The 24,155-nt window shown below is 40.6% G+C and overlaps 2 protein-coding genes and 1 long non-coding RNA gene across 4 annotated transcripts in view; 2 read left to right on the forward strand and 1 right to left on the reverse strand.

The window, feature by feature from the left end:
- The window catches only part of LOC141154917 (uncharacterized), a 38,807-nt gene extending 20,977 nt beyond the window's left edge, over nucleotides 1-17,830 (forward strand). Inside the window, exon 2 of the long non-coding RNA XR_012247493.1 lies at nucleotides 17,510-17,830. This is a non-coding gene — a long non-coding RNA (uncharacterized lncRNA). The remainder of the gene's footprint in view (nucleotides 1-17,509) is intronic.
- On the forward strand, nucleotides 14,910-16,775 carry HIPK4 (homeodomain interacting protein kinase 4). The gene is made up of 2 exons (XM_073638070.1): nucleotides 14,910-16,394; nucleotides 16,557-16,775. Exons 1-2 carry the CDS (start codon nucleotides 14,910-14,912, stop codon nucleotides 16,773-16,775), a joined length of 1,704 nt encoding a protein of 567 aa, XP_073494171.1.
- A 2,410-nt stretch (nucleotides 17,831-20,240) lies between the features above and the next one.
- PLD3 (phospholipase D family member 3) overlaps nucleotides 20,241-24,155 on the reverse strand; it is a 32,284-nt gene continuing 28,369 nt past the window's right edge. For both annotated transcript variants that reach the window (XM_073641476.1, XM_073641475.1), the window contains exon 12: nucleotides 20,241-21,452. In XM_073641476.1, the coding sequence (XP_073497577.1) occupies nucleotides 21,259-21,452 (194 nt within the window). In that variant the 3' untranslated portion in view covers nucleotides 20,241-21,258. The remainder of the gene's footprint in view (nucleotides 21,453-24,155) is intronic.

The raw sequence follows: 24,155 nt of genomic DNA on the forward strand, positions 1-24,155 counted from the left end.
GGATAGATAGATATAAGGATAGATAGATAGATAGATAGATAGATGGATGGATAGATAGATAGATGATAGATAGATAGATAGATATAAGGATAGATAGATAAATAGATAGATAGATATAAGGATAGATAGATAGATAGATAGGAGGATAGATAAATAGATGATGATAGATAGATAGATAGAAGGAGAGATATAAGGATAGATATAAGGATAGATAGATAGATGATAGATAGATAGAAGGATAGATAAATAGATGATGATAGATAGATATAAGGAGAGATATAAGGATAGATAGATAGATAGATAGATATAAGGATAGATAATAGATAGAGGATAGATAGATAGAAGGATAGATAGATAGATAGATAGAAGGATAGATAGATAGATGATAGATAGATAGATAGAAGGAGAGATATAAGGATAGCTAGATATAAGGATAGATAGATAGATAGATAGATGATAGATAGATAGATAGATAGAAGGAGAGATATAAGGATAGATAGATAGATAGATGATAGATAGATATAAGGATAGATAGATATAAGGATAGATAGATGATAGACAGATGATAGATAGATATAAGGATAGATAGATAGATAGATAGATATAAGGATAGATAGATAGATAGATAGATGATAGATAGATGATAGATAGATAGATATAGATATAAGGATTGATAGATAGATGATTGATTGATAGATAGATAGATAGATAGATAGATAGATAGATAAAAGGAGAGCTATAAGGATAGATAGATAGATGATAGATAGATAGATATAAGGATAGATAGATAGATAGAAGGGTAGATAGATAGAAGGGTAGATAGAAGGATAGATAGATAGATAGATGGATGAATGGATAGATAGATAGATATAAGGATAGATAGATAGATAGATAGATAGATAGATAGATAGAAGGGTAGATACAAGGATAGATAGATAGATAGATAGATATAAGGATAGATAGATTGAAGGATAGATAGATAGATAGATAGATAGATAGATAGAAGGATAGATAGATAGAAGGATAGATAGATAGATAGATGGATGGATAGAGAGATAGATAGATAGATGATAGATATAAGGATAGATAGATATAAGGATAGATAGATAGATAGATAGATGGATGGATAGATAGATAGATGATAGATAGATAGATATAAGGATAGATAGATAAATAGATAGATAGATATAAGGATAGATAGATAGATAGATAGATAGATAGGAGGATAGATAAATAGATGATGATAGATAGATAGATAGAAGGAGAGATATAAGGATAGATATAAGGATAGATAGATAGATGATAGATAGATAGAAGGATAGATAAATAGATGATGATAGATAGATATAAGGAGAGATATAAGGATAGATAGATAGATAGATATAAGGATAGATAATAGATAGAGGATAGATAGATAGAAGGATAGATAGATAGATAGATAGATAGATAGATAGATAGAAGGATAGATAGATAGATGATAGATAGATAGATAGAAGGAGAGATATAAGGATAGCTAGATATAAGGATAGATAGATAGATAGATAGATGATAGATAGATAGATAGATAGATAGAAGGAGAGATATAAGGATAGATAGATAGATAGATGATAGATAGATATAAGGATAGATAGATAGATATAAGGATAGATAGATGATAGACAGATGATAGATAGATATAAGGATAGATAGATAGATAGATATAAGGATAGATAGATAGATAGATGATAGATAGATGATAGATAGATAGATATAGATATAAGGATTGATAGATAGATGATTGATTGATAGATAGATAGATAGATAGATAGATAAAAGGAGAGCTATAAGGATAGATAGATAGATGATAGATAGATAGATATAAGGATAGATAGATAGATAGAAGGGTAGATAGATAGAAGGGTAGATAGAAGGATAGATAGATAGATAGATAGATAGATGGATGAATGGATAGATAGATAGATATAAGGATAGATAGATAGATAGATAGATAGATAGATAGATAGATAGATAGATAGATAGATAGATAGAAGGGTAGATACAAGGATAGATAGATAGATATAAGGATAGATAGATTGAAGGATAGATAGATAGATAGATAGATAGATAGATAGATAGAAGGATAGATAGATAGAAGGATAGATAGATAGAAGGATAGATAGATAGATAGAAGGATAGATAGATAGAAGGATAGATAGATAGAAGGATAGATAGATAGATAGAAGGATAGATAGTAGACAAATATTAGACAGATAGATATATAGACAGGATAGATAATAGACAAATATAGATAGAGAGGAAAGAATAGCTGGATATGGAAGGAAGAAAGAAAGAAAAAGAAAGTAGACAAATGATAGATAGATAGATAGATAGACAGATAGAAGGATAGATAGATAGATAAATACAATAGGTACAAAAAAGAAAGAAAGCAAGCAAGAAAGAAAAAAGTTAAATAGTAGATAGATAGATAGATAGATAGATAGATAGATTAGATAGATAGATGGACAGATAGACAGTGATATCTATGATGTTCACAGAAAATAGACAAGTGATAGATTTATACATAGTAGACAAATATTACACAGATATATAGATAATAGATAGAGATGATAGAAAGAAAGAAAGAAAATAGACAAATGATAGACAGATAGATAGATAATAGGCACATAATTGAGATAGGTATATAAATAGACCACAAATTATACATAGAAGGATAGATAGATAGATAGATAGATAGATAGATAGATAGATAGATAGAAAGACAAAAATAGACAAATTCTAGATACAGTAGATAGATAGATATGGAGATAGATAGAAAGTGATATCTATGATGTTCCCTTCCTAACATGTAATACAGGGCAAGTGTGATGAGATTAATAGGCCCTCACTATATTTCTCTCTGCAAATCAAATAGCCATGTATCGCTCCACATTATAGAGCGGGCTTTTATCACAGCTCCTGATCAATAGTGGAGTTTTTTTCTCATTTTAATCAGGTTAACCCGGTAGATACAGTTACAGGGGTAGAATTGTATTTCCTACCCAAGCCCCTTAAACTTGAAGGAGTTGTAAATCCATAACCTGGAGGACCCTTGGATGGTGTGTAATTCAATTATGAGGTTCCCCCTAGTCTGGATTTAGTAGAGGGGCTGTGCTAATTAAAAATAGGTGGCGATTATAAGATAGGGTCCATCTATCTATCTAGTAGAAGAAATTAAGGTTGCACTATCTATCTATCTATCTATCTATCTATCTATCTATCTATCTATCTATCTATCTATCTATCTATCTATCTATCTATCTAATGATTTTGTATAATAATATTATTGCATATATTCGCCATCACAGTGAGGAGCAATGAAATTCTTAATTAGATATAAGCTAGGTTATCCAATGGGTCATCCCTGTTTTTTTTCATCTTTTGATCAATTTTTTCCTAATTCTGCCTACAGGCGACTACATTTTTCTGAGCAGTGTGACAGTTACATTTTGGGATCTCATATGCTTCCAACAATCTAAATTCCAACCTGTTTGTGACCTGTGTAATAACCCAGTTGGGTTTGCCCTTGCCCACCATCCACCGCATCAGAAATACAGGGGAATCGTGACAGTGTATGCATCGCACAATGTTACGGTCCGGCAGTCTGCAGTCACTTAGAGTGGCTTCGCATCCTTCTTTTGGGAACACACAAACCCTTTTAACCAGTGTACTGTATGATAAAGATCTGCCTTCTGAGTCAAAACGTCTTTTTTTTTGTATTGATGTAGGAATAAAGCAAGAAAGTCTTTACACCTTCTTGTGGAAGATGGTCACTTTTCTTTATTTCTATAGTATTGCAGCTTATCCCCATTCAAGTGAACTGTAGTACCGAAGTACAACCCACACACAATGGCACTGCTTCTGAAAAAAAGTACACTTTTCATTTATGGTATTTCTCCCTTAAAGTTACAACCGATACAGCAGGTGAAATAATTATTGAACACTTCAGCAATATATTTCTAAAGGTGCTATTGACATGAAATTCTCACCAGATGTCAGTAACAACCCATCCAATCCACACAGGCAAAGAAATCAGACCATAGATGTCCAGAAATTATGTGTAATAATGAGAAATGACACAGGGAAGAAGTATTGAACACATGAAAAAAAGAGAGGTGCAAAAGGCCATGGAAAGTCATGACACCAGCTAAAATCTATCAGAAATTAGAAAGCCATCCTACCACTTAGTGAAAGATAATATCAGCTGGTTCAACTGATGGCCTATAAAAAGGTGTCTCATTACTAAGGTGCCACACAAGAAATATTTCATGATAGGTAAAACCAGTGAGCTGTCTCAATACATTCATAACCTTATTGTTGCAAAACATACTGAATGCATTGGTTAGAGAAGAATTTGTAATCTACAGAAGGTTCCAGTGAGTGCTGTTGGGCCATAATCCGAAAGTGGAAAAAACATCAATTTACCATGTCAATAGCACCTTTAGAAATATATTTACTTAGAAAATTGGTGACATGTTCAATACTTATTTCACCTGCGGTATGTCCATTTACCTGCATCTAATTACTTTGGTTCTATCCCATTTGGCGATGTAACATCCTGACGTCTCTCTCTGACGAGAGATCTCTGTTGGGGGATCCAAAGATTATGAAATATGGCTGCCGCTGCAATAATCTTATGTGCTGCTCTTCTAAACACATTAGGGGCGGGTGGTGCTCAGTAATGAGGAGGCAAGGAGCTTATAGACTGCAACGTAGCTACTATTAAGTCCTTCTACTAATTAGAGGCAAAGCCGGGTCTCTGGGTTTATGGCCTATTTTAAGTAGCTTCCATCTCTGGATATCTCAGAGGAACCTAGAAGATAAATTGCCTGCCCAGGTCCGTGGTATTAAATGGTCCCTGACTCTTCATCCTTTGTATGAAGATCTCTGGAGAAATCAGAGGAGATGTGCGGGGTTATTAGGGGTCAAGAGAGGATCATTTGTATCTGCTGTGTGTTGATTCTTTTTTCCCACTATATGATCATAAATGAAATAGCTTGAGCATATTCAGCAGGATCATCTTATATCAGAGCCTATAGAGTCTGTCTCCATAAAATATCTCATTGTAATTTTCATCCTTACTCTAGGGGAACTCCTAGTCTTAGAACAGACTCCTTTGGGTAATAGAGGAGGCCAATGTTCACATCTAAAAGGGGCATCTTTTATTTGAAGGACCGTCGAGTATTTAGCACCATGCGCAGAAATGCCCACACTTATAGACTTGGTGGCCACTTTATGAATGTTCAGCACTTGGACAAATAATCAAGAACCTCTGCTGACAACTCTCTGTGCAATTTCAGACCTATGATGTCCCTGATCTACTCAATGGGAGACAAGTCTGGAGACGCTGCAGGCCATGGTAGCACGTTTATGCCATGGAGGCTGCACACAGTGGCACCAGCAAAATGCTGCCTGGGGTTGTCTTCTTGATTCACGGCTCTTGAGACACTTTGGAAAAGTGGCTGTTGCACTGGTTCCATCACCAAATCAGTGGAGCTCTATCTTTTTCAGCAATGAGTTCTTCTTTCGTCTTGGCTGCAATGATAGCTGGAGATAAGTCTGAAGAACCAGTGGGCAACGTCATGAAGAGGACTTCACAATCTTGATGATTTGCTCAAGTGCACTCGGGGGGAGGGCAGACCCTTCTTCAGACGACCATTAATAACCTAACTGATAGCAGTTAGGTTATTAATGGTCGTCTGAGGAAGGGTCTGAACGTGGCACTGATACGACAAACTTAAAAAATCAGTATGTTTTTAAATTTTGTTTCCATTTTTTCATCATTTGAATATCATTAACATGTCTATCCATCCCGTGGTTGCCATAATTCCTTGACTTTTTATTCTTTCACTGCAGTTTCATTGTTGATGAGTGTATAAATACTGTGTGACAGTTGGGGGGGCTGTCATAGATTTTATACTGTTGCCCAGGACGAGGGCAAAATATTGGCTATGAGTTTGCTGCACTAATGTTAAATAAAAAATCCACCAAAATCCGTTAATCTTCCAGTTTAAAGTTTTGTAAGCAAGATCCCCGAGATCATCACACACCATGGAAATTCCTGTAATACAAATACACTGCTCAAAAAAATAAAGTGAACATTTAAACAACAGAATATAACTCCAAGTGAATCAAACTTCTGTGAAATCAAACTGTCCACTTAGGAAGCAACACTGATTAACAATCAATTTCACATGCTGTTGTGCAAATGGAATAGACAATAGATGGAAATTATTGGCAATTATCAAGACACCCTCAATAAAGGAGTAGTTCTGCAGGTGGGGACCACAGACCACATCTCAGTACCAATGCTTTCTGGCTGATGTTTTGGTCGCTTTTGAATGTTGGTTGTGCTTTCACACTCATGGTAGCATGAGGCGGACTCTACAACCCACAGAAGTTGCTCAGGTAGTGCAGCTCATCCAGGATGGCACATCAATGCAAGCTGTGGCAAGAAGGATTGCTGTGTCTGTCAGCGTAGTGTCCAGAGGCTGGAGGCGCTACCAGGAGACAGGCCAGTACACCAGAAGACGTGGAGGGGGCCGTAGGAGGGTAACAACCCAGCAGCTGGACCTCTACCTCTGCCTTTGTGCAAGGAGGAACAGGAGGAGCACTGCCAGAGCCCTGCAAAATGACCTCCAGCAAGCCACAAATGTGCATGTGCCTACTCCATGAGGGTGGTATGAGGGCCCGACGTCCACAGATGGGGTTTGTGCTCACAGCCCAACACCGTGCAGGACGCTTGGCATTTGCCACAGAACACCAGGACTGGCAAAGTCGCCACTGGCGCCCTGTGCTCTTCACAGATGAAAGCAGGTTCACACTGAGCACATGTGACAGACGTGACAGAGTCTGGAGGCGCCGTTTAGAGCGATCTGCTGCCTGCAACATCCTTCAGCATGACCGGTTTGGCAGTGGGTCAGTAATGGTGTGGGGTGGCATTTCTTTGGAGGGCCGCACAGCCCTCCATGTGCTCGCCAGAGGTAGCCTGACTGCCATTAGGTCCCGAGATGAGATCCTCGGACCCCTTGTGAGACCATATGCTGGTGCGGTTGGCCCTGGGTTCCTCCTAATGCAGGACAATGCCAGACCTCATGTGGCTGGAGTGTGTCAGCAGTTCCTGCAAGATGAAGGCATTGAAGCTATGGACTGGCCCGCCCGTTCCCCAGACCTGAATCCGATTGAGCACATCAGGGACATCATGTCTCGCTCCATCCACCAACGTCACGTTGCACCACAGACTGTCCAGGAGTTGGCGGATGCTTTAGTCCAGGTCTGGGAGGAGATCCCACAGGAGACCATCCGCAACCTCATCAGGAGCATGCCCAGGCGTTATAGGGAGGTCATACAGGCACGTGGAGGCCACACACAATACTGAGCCTCATTTTGACTTGTTTTAAGGACATTACATCAAAGTTGGATCAGCCTCTAATGTGTTTTTCCACTTTAATTTTGGGGGTGACTCCAAATCCAGGCCTCCATTGGTTAATAAATTTGATTTCCATTGATGATTTTTGTGTGATTTTGTTGTCAGCACATTCAACTTTGTACAGAACAAAGTATTCAATGAGAATATTTCATTCATTCAGATCTAGAATGTGTTATTTGAGTGTTCCCTTTATTTTTTTGAGCAGTGTACATCTGCAATACCAGCATATCCTGCAAATGGATTGTATTATAACTCTGCCACCTGCTGGGTATTAGTGGTTGTAGCAGGCTTTATTTTTATCTTTCCTTCCTGCATACACTATGGACAAAAGTATTGGGAATTCAGGTTTTTCATTCAACCTCATTGCCCCAGTGTATAACATCCGGCACCATCTTCCCTTGCTGTATAACCTCCAGTCCCTCGCCATGCCGTCTGCCGTTACTAACGTGTGACTGAATGACTGGTGGTAAAGAGCTCACTGACACCAGGGTGATCCTGTAATAGGGGGAACAAGTCCGTTCATGAGACTTATTTCTCCTAAATCTTCCCCCATCACCTGTGAGTGATATTATTAAGAAGTGGAAGGAACCGCAGCAACTCTGCCACAAAGTGGAGACCCCTTAGCTTTACAGAGAGGGAGGGGGGGGGCAATTGCTAAGGAGCTGAGGGCAGAAAAGTCACCAATGCCCTGCTGACTCCATAACTGCAGAGTCCAGTCCTCCTTTGGTATAACATCAGCACAACCACAGAGCCCCCGCCGGGAGCTTCATAGCCGAGCAGCTGCATGCAGCCTTACATCACCAAGCACAATGCTGAGCGTTGGATGGAGTGGTGTAAAGCCGCCGCCACCATTGGACTCTGGAGGAAGCGTGTCCTGTGCAGTGATGGATCAAACTTCTCTGATGGATGAGTCTGGGATTGGTGAATGCCAGGAGAACGTTACCCGCCTGACTGCATTGTACCAGTTGTACAGTTTGGTGGCGGAAGTGTACTAGAAGGCAATGAACCATCAGGAGAACTCTTGCAGGATGTGCCAGAAATGAGGAGAGACTGCCATCTGCTGGCCAGGTGAAATCAAGCAGAACCAAGTTGTGCTAGAAGAGTTTAAAGGGGAGCAAATTCAGATGCTGGACCTGATCAGATGACCTCCAGGAAGGATTTCCTGGATATAAAAGTCCAGTGCGCCATGACACAGAGAGATTTGGCACCAGGCTGCAGAGTGGAGCAGACGTGATCCAGAGGTACCGCAGAGCCCAGCGCGACAGGCCTCAGCCGGAGGCCTGGGTAGCACCAGAGCCAAACACCGCCTGATAAGCTCTGGACTCCTCACAGAAGTGCCCTGAGCCCTGCGCTTGTTGATCAGAGTCAGGACCTGCGCTCTGCACTGAGTAAGTTCCCAGAACCCGATGCCGTCTGCCAAGAGCCGAGGTCTGGACCCCCCTTACCCCAAGCCTGAGAGGCTACCGTCGATGGTCAAGCTGAGAGAGGACTGTGACAGGAGAGACGCCCCAGTAGTAGCGGAAGAAACGCGCTGGTGAACAGGACCGTCACTTCCAACTTCCACCTACGGTACCGGGGACAGTTGGGATTAGGATTTCAGGCTGGTTGCCGGTTGGTGCGGGGGAAGCTGAATGGGATCTGATAGACTTTATCCGGAAGAGACTTGTAGCCTAGCGGGAAGAACCAGTGACCCCCACTAGGGCCATAGAAAGAGAACTCACACAGTGTCTCCCTCGATTGGGTGCATGACTTTGTTTTTTTGCAAAGAACTTGACTGTTATTTACTGAAAAACACTTCTTATTGTTATTTCAAGTTACTGTTCAATACCCCTGTTACTAACCCCCTTTCTGAATAATTGTTATACATATAAAGTCGCTATATCAATCCCTGACTGTTTCTGCCCTGTGTCTCTGTGCGTTGCATCCCAGGACCTGTGTTTCAGAGGGATAATACTAGGGGCTTGTTTTTTAACAGTCGGTCTCAGACCCTTAGCTCCAGTGGAAGAAAATCTTAATGTTTCAGCACAAGACATTGTGGACAATTGTAACTTCCATTTTTGCGGGAACACTTTGGGGATGAACGTTTTCTGCCCCCCACGGCTGTGCCCAGTTCACAAAGTCCATACAGACATGGAGGGGGGAGTTTGGTGGAAGAACATGACCGGCCGCACAGAGCCCGGACCTCAGCGCCATCCAATACTTATAATGGAGATTGTGATCCCGGCCTCTCCTGTTGCTGATATGATCAGACACTTTTCTTATCTTCCTTTCATTAGTTCCAGCCTGATAACAGAGAACACAAGCTGGTATTACACCGCGTGCAGAGTTATTAGGCAAATGCGTATTTTGATCACATGATACTTTTTATACATGTTGTCCTACTCCAAGCTGCATAGGCTTGAGAGCCAACTACCAATTAAGTAAATCTGGTGACGTGCATCTCTGTAATGAGGAGGGGTGTTGTCTAATGACATCAACACCATATATAAGGTGTGCTTAATTATTAGGCAACTTCCTTTCCTTTGGCAAAATGGGTCAGAAGAGAGATTTGACGGGCTCTGAAAAGTCCAAAATTGTGAGATGTCTTGCAGAGGGATGCAGCAGTCTTGAAATTTCCAAACTTTTGAAGCGTGATCACCGAACAATCAAGCGTTTCATGGCAAATAGCCAACAGGGTCGCAAGAAGCGTGTTGGCCAAAAAAGGCGCAAAATAACTGCCCATGAATTGAGGAAAATCAAGCGTGAAGCTGCCAAGATGCCATTCGCCACCAGTTTTACCATATTTCAGAGCTGCAACGTTACTGGAGTATCAAAAAGCACAAGATGTGCGATACTCAGGGACATGGCCAAGGTAAGGAAGGCTGAAAAACCACCACCTTTGAACAAGAAACATAAGAAAAAACGTCAAGAATGGGACAAGAAATATCTTAAGACTGATTTTTCAAAAGTTTTATGGACTGATGAAATGAGAGTGACTCTTGATGGGCCAGATGGATGGGCCAGAGGCTGGATCAATAAAGGGCAGAGAGCTTCACTCCGACTAAGACGCCAGCAAGGTGGAGGTGGGGTACTGGTATGGGCTGGTATCATCAAAGATGAACTTGTGGGACCTTTTCGGGTTGAGTATGGAGTGAAGCTCAACTCCCAGACCTACTGCCAGTTTCTGGAAGACAACTTCTTCAAGCAGTGGTACAGGAAGAAGTCGGTATCGTTCAAGAAAAACATGATTTTCATACAGGACAATGCTCCATCACATGCATCCAACTACTCCACAGCGTGGCTGGCCAGTAAAGATCTAAAAGAAGAAAAAATAATGACATGGCCCCCTTGTTCACCTGATCTGAACCCCATAGAGAACCTGTGGTCCATCATAAAATGTGAGATCTACAGGGAGGGAAAACAGTACACCTCTCGGAACAGTGTCTGGGAGGCTGTGGTGGCTGCTGCACGCAATGTTGATCGAAAACAGATCAAGCAACTGACAGAATCTATGGATGGAAGGCTGTTGAGTGTCATCATAAAGAAAGGTGGCTATACTGATCACTAATTTTTTTTGTTTTTGTTTTTGCATGTCAGAAATGTTTATTTCTAAATTTTGTGCACTGATATTGGTTTACCTGGTGAAAATAAACAAGTGAGATGGGATTATATTTGGTTTTTATTAAGTTGCCTAATAATTCTGCACAGTAATAGTTACCTGCACAAACAGATATCCTCCTAAGATAGCCAAATCTAAAAAAAAACCACTCCAACTTCCAAAAATATTAAGCTTGGATAGTTATGAGTCTTTTGGGTTGATTGAGAACATAGTTGTTGATCAATAATAAAAATAATCCTCTAAAATACAACTTGCCTAATAATTCTGCACACAGTGTAGATTAGATTTGATTTTGCTAGTCATTATTAGGTGTATAATAGTTGACAGTGGGTGTAGTGTTCAGTATTCTGCGGCACCTTCTACGCATTGGGCTGTGCAGAGTTTTTTCATTTTTCCTCCTTTGTCTCAGTCACTTTCTCATTCGGAAATTGTCTGTTTTCAGCAGTTACAGACTCTATCACTGAATATATATCACACGGACCTTTGCTGTAATGTGACTTGTACTAACCACAGGCCGTATATACAGACGTGTACTTGCATTGTCAGCAGGGATGAGATGTGGCATCTATCCACTGACTTTCAGGCTTGGCCACCCACCTTCATCCAGGTCTGTGATCAGTGTCGAGCTGAATCAAGACTTTGTGGTTGCTCAAGCGACGCCAATTTTATTACTGGAACTCCTGGTATTGGCCGTATAGGTCCTAGTAAAACAATAAAAATAATACCTGTCTTGTAATAATCCAATGTGTCAGCGCTGAGAAATCAAGCTCGGAAGTCAATTACTAATCAGCCTAGAAGTTTATTGGGGTCTCTCAGACGATATCATCACGCCCCCCATGGACTTCAAAGCAAAGTTACATGTGACTGCAAAACTTGAAGCATCACTTAAAATTCTCAAAATTTGTGTAGAACATTTTGCATTACAGTTCTGCAAACAAATGCCAGATTAAGGCTTCGTTCAGACGTCAGTGATTTTTCTCGGACCGATTTTCATCAGCTTTTTTTTCCTTTTATGTACAAGAAGGTTTCTCGAGCTTCTCAACTAGGACGCCATTTGTGTGCTGTCTGATTATTTCACAGACCCATAGATTTACATAGATTTGATACATGATTTGAATCAAACCAAGAAACTTTATGTTGGGCTTATTCTGTATATTACCAATAGTCATGCAGATTCTGGACTTTGCAAAAGAAAAAAAAAATTGCCACTGTCGGAATAACCCTTTAAATATTCATAAATATAAATGTGCCATCCTTTACCAGGGTCCTCCTCTATGGTCCAGCCCTAGCTGGTAGTAAGTGATTAATTTTCCTGCAGCGCCACCGCAGGAGAAATTAAGCATTACACAGTTGTCATCCCAATTAGGTTCTCCACACTCTAGAGCATACATGTTAAACTCTGCAAGGTGATTAAATTTGACCTTGCACATCCTTATGTGGGGCCCATTATTCTGTATGGAGGACTATGTGGGGTCCATTATTCTGTATACTGGACTATGTGGGGCCCATTATTCTGTATGGAGGACTATGTGGGCCCATTATACTGTATGGAGGACTATGTGTGTCTATTATTCTGTATGGAGAACTATGTGCGCCCATTTTTCTGTATGGAGGACTATGTGGGGCCCATTATACTGTATGGAGGACTATGTTGGGCCCATTGTTCTGTATGGAGGACTATGTCGGGCCCAATATACTGTATACTGGTTGGGCCGCGACTTTGTCCAAGTTTTCTTTTTGGCCCTCTGTGTGTTTGAGTTTGACATCCCTGCTCTAGAGCAAGAAAGCTATTCAACTGCTCTACATTTAGAATAGAAAAAATGGAGATCTTCTAGTGGGGCTGCGCTCCAGAATGTAGAAGAAATCATTATCATCGATAAGTTCAATGTCCTTAATTTAGATCAGTTGAGACGCGTCTAAGGGTAAAAATGTTTCCTCAGTCAAATAGATAATCTGCAGCCGTTACACACCTGTCTCAGCTCCATGGCTGGGCTCTGCTTCCTTCTCCTATGCCTGCCGCTCCACGTTGTATTTTACAAGTCACCCTGCAAATTCCAGTGACATCTTCACCTAAGACCTTTTAAAGGGAACCTGTCAACCCTCCAATCCCTCCTAAATCACCCTTACTTTATATAAGCCTATGCCTGGATAATAAGAAGGTCCTCTTATTTCATAGAATGAAAAATCTAATTATAAATCTTGCTTGCAGTATGCAAATTAGCCAAGACTAGTCTGGCAGGGGTTTTTTTTCACCCAGAGTCAAAGAAAGAAGTATATATGTATATATACACTTCTCAAAAAAATAAAGGGAACACTTAAATAACAGAATAAAACTCCAAGTAAATCAAACTTCTGTGAAATCAAACTGTCCACTTAGGAAGCAACACTGATTGACAATCAATTTCACATGCTGTGGTGCAAATGGAATAGACAATAGATGGAAATTATTGGCAATTATCAAGACATCCTCAAAAAAGTAGAGGTTCTGCAGGTGGGGACCACAGACCACATCTCAGTACCAATGCTTTCTGGCTGATGTTTTGGTCACTTTTGAATGTTGGCTGTGCTTTCACACTCGTGGTAGCATGAGACGGACTCTACAACCCACAGAAGTTGCTCAGGTAGTGCAGCTCATCCAGGATGGCTCATCAATGCAAGCTGTGGCAAGAAGGTTTGCTGTGTCTGTTAGCGTATTGTCCAGAGGCTGGAGGTGCTACCAGGAGACAGGCCAGTACACCAGGAGACGTGGAGTGGGCCGTAGGAGGGCAACAACCCAGCAGCAGGACCGCTACCTCCACCTTTGTGCAAGGAGGAACAGGAGGAGCACTGCCAGAGCCCTGCAAAATGACCTCCAGCAGGCCACAAATGTGCATGTGTCTGTACAAATGGTTAGAAACCGACTCCATGAGGGTGGTATGAGGACCCGACATCCACAGATGGGGATTGTGCTCACAGCCCAACACCGTGCAGGACTGAGCCTCATTTTGACTTGTTTTAAGGACATTACATCAAAGTTGGATCAGCCTGTAATGTGTTTTTCCACTTTAATTTTGGGGGTGACTCCAAATCTAGGCCTCCATTGGTTAATAAATTTGATTTCCATTGATGATTTTTGTGTGATTTTGTTGTCAGCACATTCAACTTTGTACAGAACAAAGTATTCAATGAGAATATTTCATTCATTCAGATCTAGGATGTGTTATTTGAGTGTTCCCTTTATTTTTTTGACCAGTGTATATACACACCATAATGAGGGACATATATACCAGGATGGAAGACATATCTATCAGTGGGTGGGGACATCAGACTCTCGTTACGCCACTGCAGCTTGGTGAACCCACCTCGCCAGGTAAGCCCTAACAGCAGCTCAGCCCCATTCACTTGAATGGAGTCTCTCTGCAATACTACTCACGACCCATGGATATGTGTGGCGCTGTTGCTGGAGGAAAGCAGTCATGCGTATATATTTTTTCAGCCTCCGAGCTTAATTATACAACTAAGCCAATGCTCAACTAAGCGGTTACAATAAGTCTCTCCACATGTCTGTGCATTACATGGAAAACGCATTGATCAATGGGAACTGTGTAATGCTTAATTTCTCCTGTGGTGGCACTGCAGGGAGAGTTGACATTCACTGCCAGATTTCCCTACAGGCTACAACCGATGAGCTACTAAATATTAGTTCCATCATGGTATCTACCAATGTTTACCAAAGCCCAGCCATCTCCTGGCAACCACGGAACTCCTCCGATTATGACGCGGACGAGTTCTAAAGACACTTATCGGAGTCAGAATTGCGGTTGCCATTTTCTCCTGGCACAGAGAATTATTAAAGCTAAATCTGTCATGACTCTTCTTCGGTCAACAACTGGCTACTATCATGTCATCGAGGAGCTTGGTAGAGGGACATTTGGAAAAGTAGTGAAGGCTAGAAAAATAGAAACAGGACAATTATTGGCCATCAAAATGATCCAGAATGATCAAATAAGAAACCCTGTGATCAAAAACGAGATCAAGCTGCTTAGTTTAATCCGGCAGGCTGCTCTAGATGAAGGTCATCTTATACATTTCTTTGAACATTTCCACGTCCGAGATACATTTTACTTGGTGTTTGAGCTTCTACAGAAGAACCTGTACGAATACCAGAAGGAGATCAGATTTGTTGCAATTCCTTTAAGACACATAAGAACCATCACCACTCAAGTGTTAGAAGCTCTGTCCAAGTTGAAAGAGCTCTCCATTATCCACGCTGACCTAAAACCAGAGAATATAGTGTTTGTTGATCAAGTAAGATGTCCATATAGAATTAAAGTGATTGATTTTGGTTCTGCCAGCATCTTACGTGAGATTAAACATGTGAAGGAACCTTACATCCAATCGCGCTTCTACAGAGCTCCCGAAATTCTTCTTGGTCTGCCTTTCTGCGAGAAGTTAGATATGTGGTCTCTTGGCTGCATTATTGCTGAGCTCCACTTTGGTTATCCTCTTTACCCTGGAAATAATGAGTACGACCAGATCAGATACATATGCCAAACGCAAGGGTTGCCAGACAATTATTTATTGAATGGAGCAAGTAAAGCCCTCTTCTTTTTTAAGCACAATGTAGACACCAAAGGAAAAATTCTATGGAGGCTCAAAACTCAAGAAGAATACCAACTGGCAACCAAAGTGAAATCTGTGGAAAGAAGGAAATACATCTTGAATTCTCTAGACCAAATTGAGAGTTTGTATAGAACTATGTCCCATTACCCAGAGTTAGAAGTCTTGGCTGAACGTTTTGACCATAGGAATATGGTAGATCTCATAAAGAGGATGCTGTCTTGGGACTCGAAAAGAAGGATAAACCCTACTACAGCCATCGAGCATCCTTTCATTTCTCTCCAATATTTGAAGATACACCATAAGAACACTAAATACTACCAGCTGTCAAAGCAGTGCCAGGATGAGGCCACACAACCAGAGCAAACTCCTAATTGTAGCATGCCACCAGGAAACCACCAAGGTTTGCAATCGCCCAACTATTTCCAAGGTCATATAAAAGGCTTTACTGATGGAGAGAAACTTGAAAGGATGATTGAGCATATTAATTGTCTGCACTTTGATAAGTCTGCTGAAGAAGCTCCAGCCCATAAGGAGGCATCAGGCCATGCAGACCTTCCTCATGATATACATGATTCACCATGTCATACCAAAACCTTTCACCCAAAATCAAGACAGAAGATCGTAGTTACTCAGTTGGATAATTATCACATCTCAAAAAACACGTTCAACGCTCTTCATTTATCTCCAAGCAATCCCAACATAGAACACACAACCTCAGAGAAACTAGAGGCAAGTGCAACATGTAGATTAGCTCATTAGGAGCGATATTGTCTCTAATCTCACCTTCGCTTTTTGTAAAATCATGTTTTATGATGTTAAAGGGATTGGTCTTAAATGCATGTGGTTGGAGTGAAAAATCACTTACAATTTTGTTTCATTAAATTTTTGCAGTTTGGCTTTTACAGGATCTTTGTTTCCTTCACATTCAACTTTCATGCGGTCTGTGGTCATAAATCAGTTGAGAGGAGCTTAGAAAGAGTACTACAAGTTCCTTATCAGACTATCATGGCAAACTCACTGGTGGAATTTCAGTTAACTCATTCTGCAGCCATTAATAGGATGACTATAGAAGACAAACGGTGCAATGTTTTCAATGAAACACAACTGTAAAAAATATTTTTTTTTAGCCCAAACACATGCATTTAAGTAAAAAATAAATACAATTTTTCCCAAAAGGTGAAGAACCTGGTTATTGATTTAGATGGCAAAAGAATCGATCCACAACTAACTGCTGAACGTGAAAACTTAATTGTTGGCCGAATGTGACCAGCATGAAGGATCGACATTAAAACAAGTCTGTCAACACAAAATGACTGTTCAAACCAAGAAAAGGTTGCTCGGGGCACCCTTGGTGTGTTCGAGGAGCTCCTAAAAAGATAGAACTGTCAGTCAAGGAAGATGGGGACAGAGACCGATAAAAAACAAGTAGGTGGGAAAGTGCACTGAACAGCTTGGCACACCAAGGGTGTAGCAGGCACCTGTGCTTGGTTTGATCAGTCGTTTTGTGTTTTATTCTAATGTGCAATCTAGGATAAGTGATCCATATAGAGCTTAACAGGATTTTCATGGGTGGAAGCTGTAAATCTGATCATTAGGAAAAATGTAAATATCAGTGTTAGGGCGCAGTCAGAAGACCGTATAAATCAGACCTGAACGTGACAGCTGCATAGAAATAAATGAAGCTGTCACACTCGGGTCGGGAAGCCGCAGGCCAGTCCGAGCATTGCGGTCTGATTTATACGGCCGTCTGACTGTGGCCTTAGGGAGATGCAGTATAACAGATAGGCCAAAGCTATGAATGGTTCCCAAAATTATACTTGCCTTATCTTTCTATTAATTTATAGGCAGAAACAAATCATCACAGCACAGCAAGTCTCATTAGCAAAGTCTGGGAAAACAAGGACAAGTGGAAGACTGGCGAAGAAAAGTGTGGAGACGGCTCCAAGAAAGAGAGAGTATGGCACTGCAGGTCACGAATGGCCTGTTTCACAGATACCTGGCACTGAGCAAACCAGATAGCAATACAGGGGCCCGGAGCTCTGCAGGCAATTACATCCTTTTTATTTCACTTAAAACACATTAAATTACTGTTATAGGGATGGGAATATTCCTATTTTGTGGACAATAAAAGACAGGAAAGCACAATAAAAAAAACCATCAATGTACCTCCTGGTTATTATATGGTTTAGGCTCCTTTCATATGGCATGTGTGTCCAATTTCCATATATGCATTAGAATAACTCACATACGGTAAATGTATCCTTAAACCTCCATGCTCCTGGAGAGGTCCATTTGGCCTCCATTTACCTGGTATATTTCAGGTTTTCTGTCTTTTTCCCAGTAAATTATTCCATATAGTGGAAAACATATACAGTACAGACCGAAAGTTTGGACACACCTTCTCATTTAAAGATTTTTCTGTATTTTCATGACTATAAAAATTGTACATTCACACTGAAGGCATCAAAACTATGAATTAACACATGTGGAATTATATACTTAACAAAAAAGTGTGAAACAACTGAAAATATGTCTTATATTCTAGGTTCTTCAAAGTAGCCACCTTTTGCTTTGATGACTGCTTTGCACACTCTTGGCATTCTCTTGATGAGCTTCAAGAGGTAGTCACCGGAAATGGTCTTCCAACAATCTTGAAGGAGTTCCCAGAGATGCTTAGCACTTGTTGGCCCTTTTGCCTTCACTCTGCGGTCCAGCTCATCCCAAACCATCTTGATTGGGTTCAGGTCTGGTGACTGTGGAGGCCAGGTCATCTGGCGTAGCACCCCATCACTCTCCTTCTTGGTCAAATAGCCCTTACACAGCCTGGAGGTGTGTTTGGGGTCATTGTCCTGTTGAAAAATAAATGATGGTCCAACTAAACGCAAACCGGATGGAATAGCATGCCACTGCAAGATGCTGTGGTAGCCATGCTGGTTCAGTAAGCCTTCAATTTTGAATAAATCCCCAACAGTGTCACCAGCAAAGCACCCCCACACCATCACACCTCCTCCTCCAAGCTTCATGGTGGGAACCAGGCATGTAGAGTCCATCCGTTCACCTTTTCCGCATCGCACAAAGACACGGTGGTTGGAACCAAAGATCTCAAATTTGGACTCATCAGACCAAAGCTCAGATTTACACTGGTCTAATGTCCATTCCTTGTGTTCTTTAGCCCAAACAAGTCTTTTCTGCTTGTTGCCTGTCCTTAGCAGTGGTTTCCTAGCAGCTATATTACCATGAAAGCCTGCTGCACAAAGTCTCCTCTTAACAGTTGTTGTAGAGATGTGTCTGCTGCTAGAACTCTGTGTGGCATTGACCTGGTCTCTAATCTGAGCTGCTGGTAACCTGCGATTTCTGAAGCTGGTGACTCGGATAAACTTATCCTCAGAAGCAGAGGTGACTCTTGGTCTTCCTTTCCTGGGGCGGTCCTCATGTGAGCCAGTTTCTTTGTAGCGCTTGATGGTTTTTGCAACTGCACTTGGGGACACTTTCAAAGTTTGCTCAATTTTTCGGACTGACTGACTTTCATTTCTTAAAGCAATGATGGCCACTCGTTTTTCTTTACTTAGAATTTGTATTATGGCAAGAAAAAAGCAGCTAACACTCTATTCAGTAGGACTATCAGCTGTGTATCCACCAGACTTCTGCACAACACAACTGATGGTCCCAACCCCATTTATAAGGCAAGAAATCCCACTTATTAAACCTGACAGGGCACACCTGTGAAGTGAAAACCATTTCCAGTGACCACCTCTTGAAGCTCATCAAGAGAATGCCAAGAGTGTGCAAAGCAGTCATCAAAGCAAAAGGTGGCTACTTTGAAGAACCTAGAATATAAGACATATTTTCAGTTGTTTCACACTTTTTTGTTAAGTATATAATTCCACATGTGTTAATTCATAGTTTTGATGCCTTCAGTGTGAATGTACAATTTTCGTAAAATTTTTCGAAAATACAGAAAAATCTTTAAATGAGGTGTCCAAACTTTTGGTCTGTACATATACCACACTGTATAGTATTTTTCATTGTCTTTTCTTATCTGTATTAACCAAAGCAAAAAGTGCAGTGTGAACTTCGTATATATCAGTGGTCATAACCATGTAGTATACAAGGCATAAAAAACAGTTGAACACAACAGCACAAAAATTAAGCCAGAAAAGAAATATCCGCTGCGCTCCCAGGCAACATGTTTCAGACCTACAGGGTCCTTTGTCAGGCCTGATAAAGTCTGTGCTTGACAAAGGACCATGTAGGTCTGAAACATGTTGCCTGGGAGCGCAGCGGATATTTCTTTTCTGGCTTAATTTTTGTGCTGTTGTGTTCTACAGTTTTTTGTGCTTTTTATACTACTGGATCAATAAAGTGATTCTTTTAAGAAGATGTGAGAGCCGGCTATCGCTTGGACTGTAGTTATGAATAGTTGAACATGTAGGATATAGCAGAGCTAAGCCTTTTATAGCCAGGTCCATTGGTTGCAGTGACCCTCCTCTCGGACATCCGTATACAATTTTAGGTCAACTCATTTAAGAGCATCGTGTTTAAATATGGCTAAATAATACAAATTATACAAAGATCTTACAAAGTCATATGTACTTTATTTTTTTATTGATGGAAATTTGACACTCACACACCAACCCTGTATAATAAATGAGACCAGCTCGGTCATAAAACATATTAACTTTCTTCCCATACCATCAAACAGATTATTTTTCCCCATAAAAAGTCCTATTTCCAGATAGAGTTCAGATGTCTCCAGTAGGCTGGAAGTATATTTGTTCTTGTAGAGCAGCTGCAGCACCCTATAATGCTGTCACACTTAAAAGGGATGGTTCAAGTTAAGCCGAAAGAGGTTTACTGGGAGCAATAGTGCTAAAATAACGAAACAAGATTTACTCATCCTCCGTTCCAGCACCGATTCCCGCCAGTGCACAGCTTACATTGACAGCCCACATACTGGACTTAGCGGCATACCGCTTTCTGCTTAAAGGGATTGTCCACCTTTGGAGACTATTTTTTTTTTTTACTTAAATGCATGTATTTGGGGCAAAAAAATAAGTTTTACAACTTTATTTCATTAAAAATGTTGCACAGTTTTGCTTTTACAGGGTTCTTTGTTTCCCTGCACATTCAACTTTTATGGGGGTTGTGGTATAAATCAGCTGAGAGGCGCTCAGAACAAGACAGATAAAAGAGTTAGACCATCAGAATGAACTCACTGATGGATTCTCAGTCAGCTCATTCTGTAGCCAGCAATAGAGGTAATAGAAGGCAAACGGTGCAAATTTTATATTGAAAGTCAATTGCAAAATAGATTTTTTAGCCCTCATGCTCCGTGGTGGATAACCCTTTTAACTCTGACAACCCTTTTTAATGCAAGAAGGAGGTGCTGAGCTTGCAGTGGTAACAGTAAAATTCCTCAAAAAGTGCTTCAGTGGTCAAAGTTTCTACGCCACGGATGTTAGCGGAAGACGGGCGTAATCTTTGTTCATCTGTGCGTTCTCACTTTGATCTGAAGGTTTGGAAGTGCTTAACAAACAATCATTATTATTATTTTTTCTTCAAAATGTCAGTAGTCCCAGCAGTGGTGCAGTCCTCAGAAGATGCACTTCTCTTTATAGGATGTCAGGGAGTGCATGACATGGCTGTAACTGGAGTCCCAGTCTCTCAAGAACACGGCTTCCAGCTGCTTCTGCAGGGTGTTTGTGGCGTTCGCGGTACAGGTCTGATTCACGACGAGTGCGGACCCTGCCGTGCGGATGAAATAATCTCCAGCCCAGTTGGAGGTTCCTGAGTAGATACAAAGCCTTTATTAATAATGGGGTAAACAGACAGGACAAAACAACTGAACATTACTGATCCCCATGTGTTATGGATCTCTAAAAGGAATTATTCCTACAGGGATTAAAAAAAGGATCAGTTCTGACTTATATGGAAAAAAAGAAGATTCTGCATAATTTTTTATCAACAAACTGCACAACTCGTGTCTAGTTTTGCTGTTCAGCCACATTCACTTAAAAGGGAATGTATCATCAGAAAAATGATGTTTTTAAGTTAGTGATATGAAAAAATAATTATCTTTATTAAAAATAATAATATAAATAAAAATCTTGCAACTTTCATACTGGCTCCTTAGCTCATGCGAACATGGACATTAGCAGCAATAAATTGACTCAGACCCTATATATATTTTTTGTATAAACTGGGCATGCTCTAATCTCAACAAAGGCCTTTGTGAAGGGAGTAGCAGGAGGTGAGCTGTGACATCGCCCATTGGAAATGTTGGATCCTGTGTTATCTAATACATACAGGTGCATCTCACTAAATTAGAATATCATCAAAAAGTTAATTTATTTCAGTTCTTCAATACAAAAAGTGAAACTCATATATTATATAGAGTCATTACACACAGAGTGATCTATTTCAAGTGTTTATTTCTGTTAATGTTGATGATTATGGCTTACAGCCAATGAAAACACAAAAGTCAGTAAATTAGAATACTTTATAACAACAGCTTGAAAAATGATTTTAAAATCTGAAATGTTGTCCTACTGAAATGTCTGTTCAGTAAATGTCCTCAATACTTGGTCGGGCTCCTTTTGCATCAAGTACTGCATCAATGCGGCAATGTGGCATGGAGGCGATCAACCTGTGGCACTGCTGAGGTGTTATGGAAGCCCAGGTGGCTTTGATAGCTGCCTTCAGCTCGTCTGCATTGTTGGGTCTGGTGTCTCTCATCTTCCTCTTGACAATACCCCATAGATTCTCTATAATAGATTCTCTATGGGGTTAAGGTCAGGCGAGGTTTCTGGCCAATCAAGCACAGTGATACTGTTGTGTATACACCAGGTGTTGGTACTTTTGGCAGTGTGGACAGGGGCCAAGTCCTGCTGGAGAATGACATTTCCATCTCCAAAAAGCTTGTCGGCAGAGGGAAGCATGAAGTGTTCTAAAATTTCCTGGTAGACGGCTGCACTGACTTTGGTCTTGATAAAACACAGTGGACCTCCACCAGCAGATGACATGGCTCCCCAAACCATCACTGATTGTGGAAACTTCACACTAGACCTCCAGTAGCTTGGATTGTGGCCTCTCCACTCTTCCTCCAGACTCTAGGACCTTGATTTCCAAATGAAATGCAAAATTTACTTTCATCTGAAAACAACACCTTGGAGCACTGAGCATCAGTCCAGGTCTTTTTCTCCTTGGCCCAGATAAGACGCTTCTGGCGTTGTCTATTGGTCATGAGTGGCCTGACACAAGGAATGCGACACTTGTAGCCCATGTCCTGGATACGTCTGTGTGTGGTGGCTCTTGAAGCAATGACTCCAGCAGCAGTCCACTCCTTGTGAATCTCCCCCAAATTTTTGAATGACCTTTTCCTAAAAATCCTTTCAAGGCTGCGGTTATCCCGGGTGCTTGTGCACCTTTTTCTACCACACTTTTTCCTTACACTCAGCCTTCCATTAATATGCTTGGATACAGCACTCTGTGAACAGCCAGCGTCTTTAGCAATGACCTTTTGTGGTTTACCCTCCTTGTGGAGTGTGTCAAAGACTGCCTTCTGGACATCTGTCAAGTCAGCAGTCTTCCCTATGATTGTGGAGCCTACTGAAATTGACTAAGGGACCTTTTCAAATGCTTAGGAAGTCTTTGCAGGTGTTTTTTGTTAATTATTCTAATTTACTGAGATAATGACTTTTGTGTTTTCATTGGCTGTAAGCCATAATCATCAACATTAACAGAAATAAATACTTGAAATAGATCACTCTGTGTGTAATGACTCTATATAATATATGAGTTTCACTTTTTGTATTGAAGAACTGAAATAAATTAACTTTTTGATGATATTCTAATTTCATGAGAAGCACCTGTATATAGATGTTACCTTTCATTGTAATTCTGTCTGTGATAATGAATGAGACTGTCGAAAAGTCACCTTTACATAACAAAAAATAGGAGTCTAGTATTAGAAGCCAGTGTGAAAATTTCAAGGTATTTTTTTTTTTATTGTTTTTTTGTTCAGATACATACAAACATTGTTTTTCACAAAATACATTTAAGATACCAACCTGATTTAAATAATGGATCATTTTCTGATGACAGATTCCCCTTAATAGAGGATGAGCTGCAAGTATGGGATATGTTTGGCCTGTGCGCCATTTCATTACAGCAGAAAAAAAAAATTATACTGATAGTCTGCTGGACTTGTACCTACAGCAGACTCTGAAAATGCAATGTGAAGGCAGCCTAACACTGGAAAGCTCTTTAAAAGCCAGTCACACACATGAAATATTTGGTATATGTTTGGCCAACTTCACAATAAACATGCACGATTGTATCAGTGAGCATGCATGTTTGCCTCAATTTAAAGTGATTTTCCTTTACTCCTTCTGAATCCTTGTTTCCCACCAGTAAAATAACACTTATACTCCCCTCCGCTGCTGGCACCGTTCCAGCATTGGCTCTCCCGGGGCTTGCGTGACATTGTTA

Source organism: Phyllobates terribilis, unplaced genomic scaffold (assembly GCF_046119375.1).
Source record: "Phyllobates terribilis strain yellow unplaced genomic scaffold, ASM4611937v1 Scaffold_7__3_contigs__length_470593459, whole genome shotgun sequence".
In the NCBI taxonomy this organism is placed as follows: Eukaryota; Metazoa; Chordata; class Amphibia; order Anura; family Dendrobatidae; genus Phyllobates; species Phyllobates terribilis.

Excerpts from the sequence above, each read along its gene's own strand:
- HIPK4 (XM_073638070.1), top strand. The coding sequence starts at position 14,910 with ATGACTCTTCTTCGGTCAACAACTGGCTACTATCATGTCATCGAGGAG. Across the intron at positions 16,395-16,556 it reads CAACCTCAGAGAAACTAGAG|TTTGGCTTTTACAGGATCTT; the intron begins GCAAGTGCAACA and ends AAATTTTTGCAG.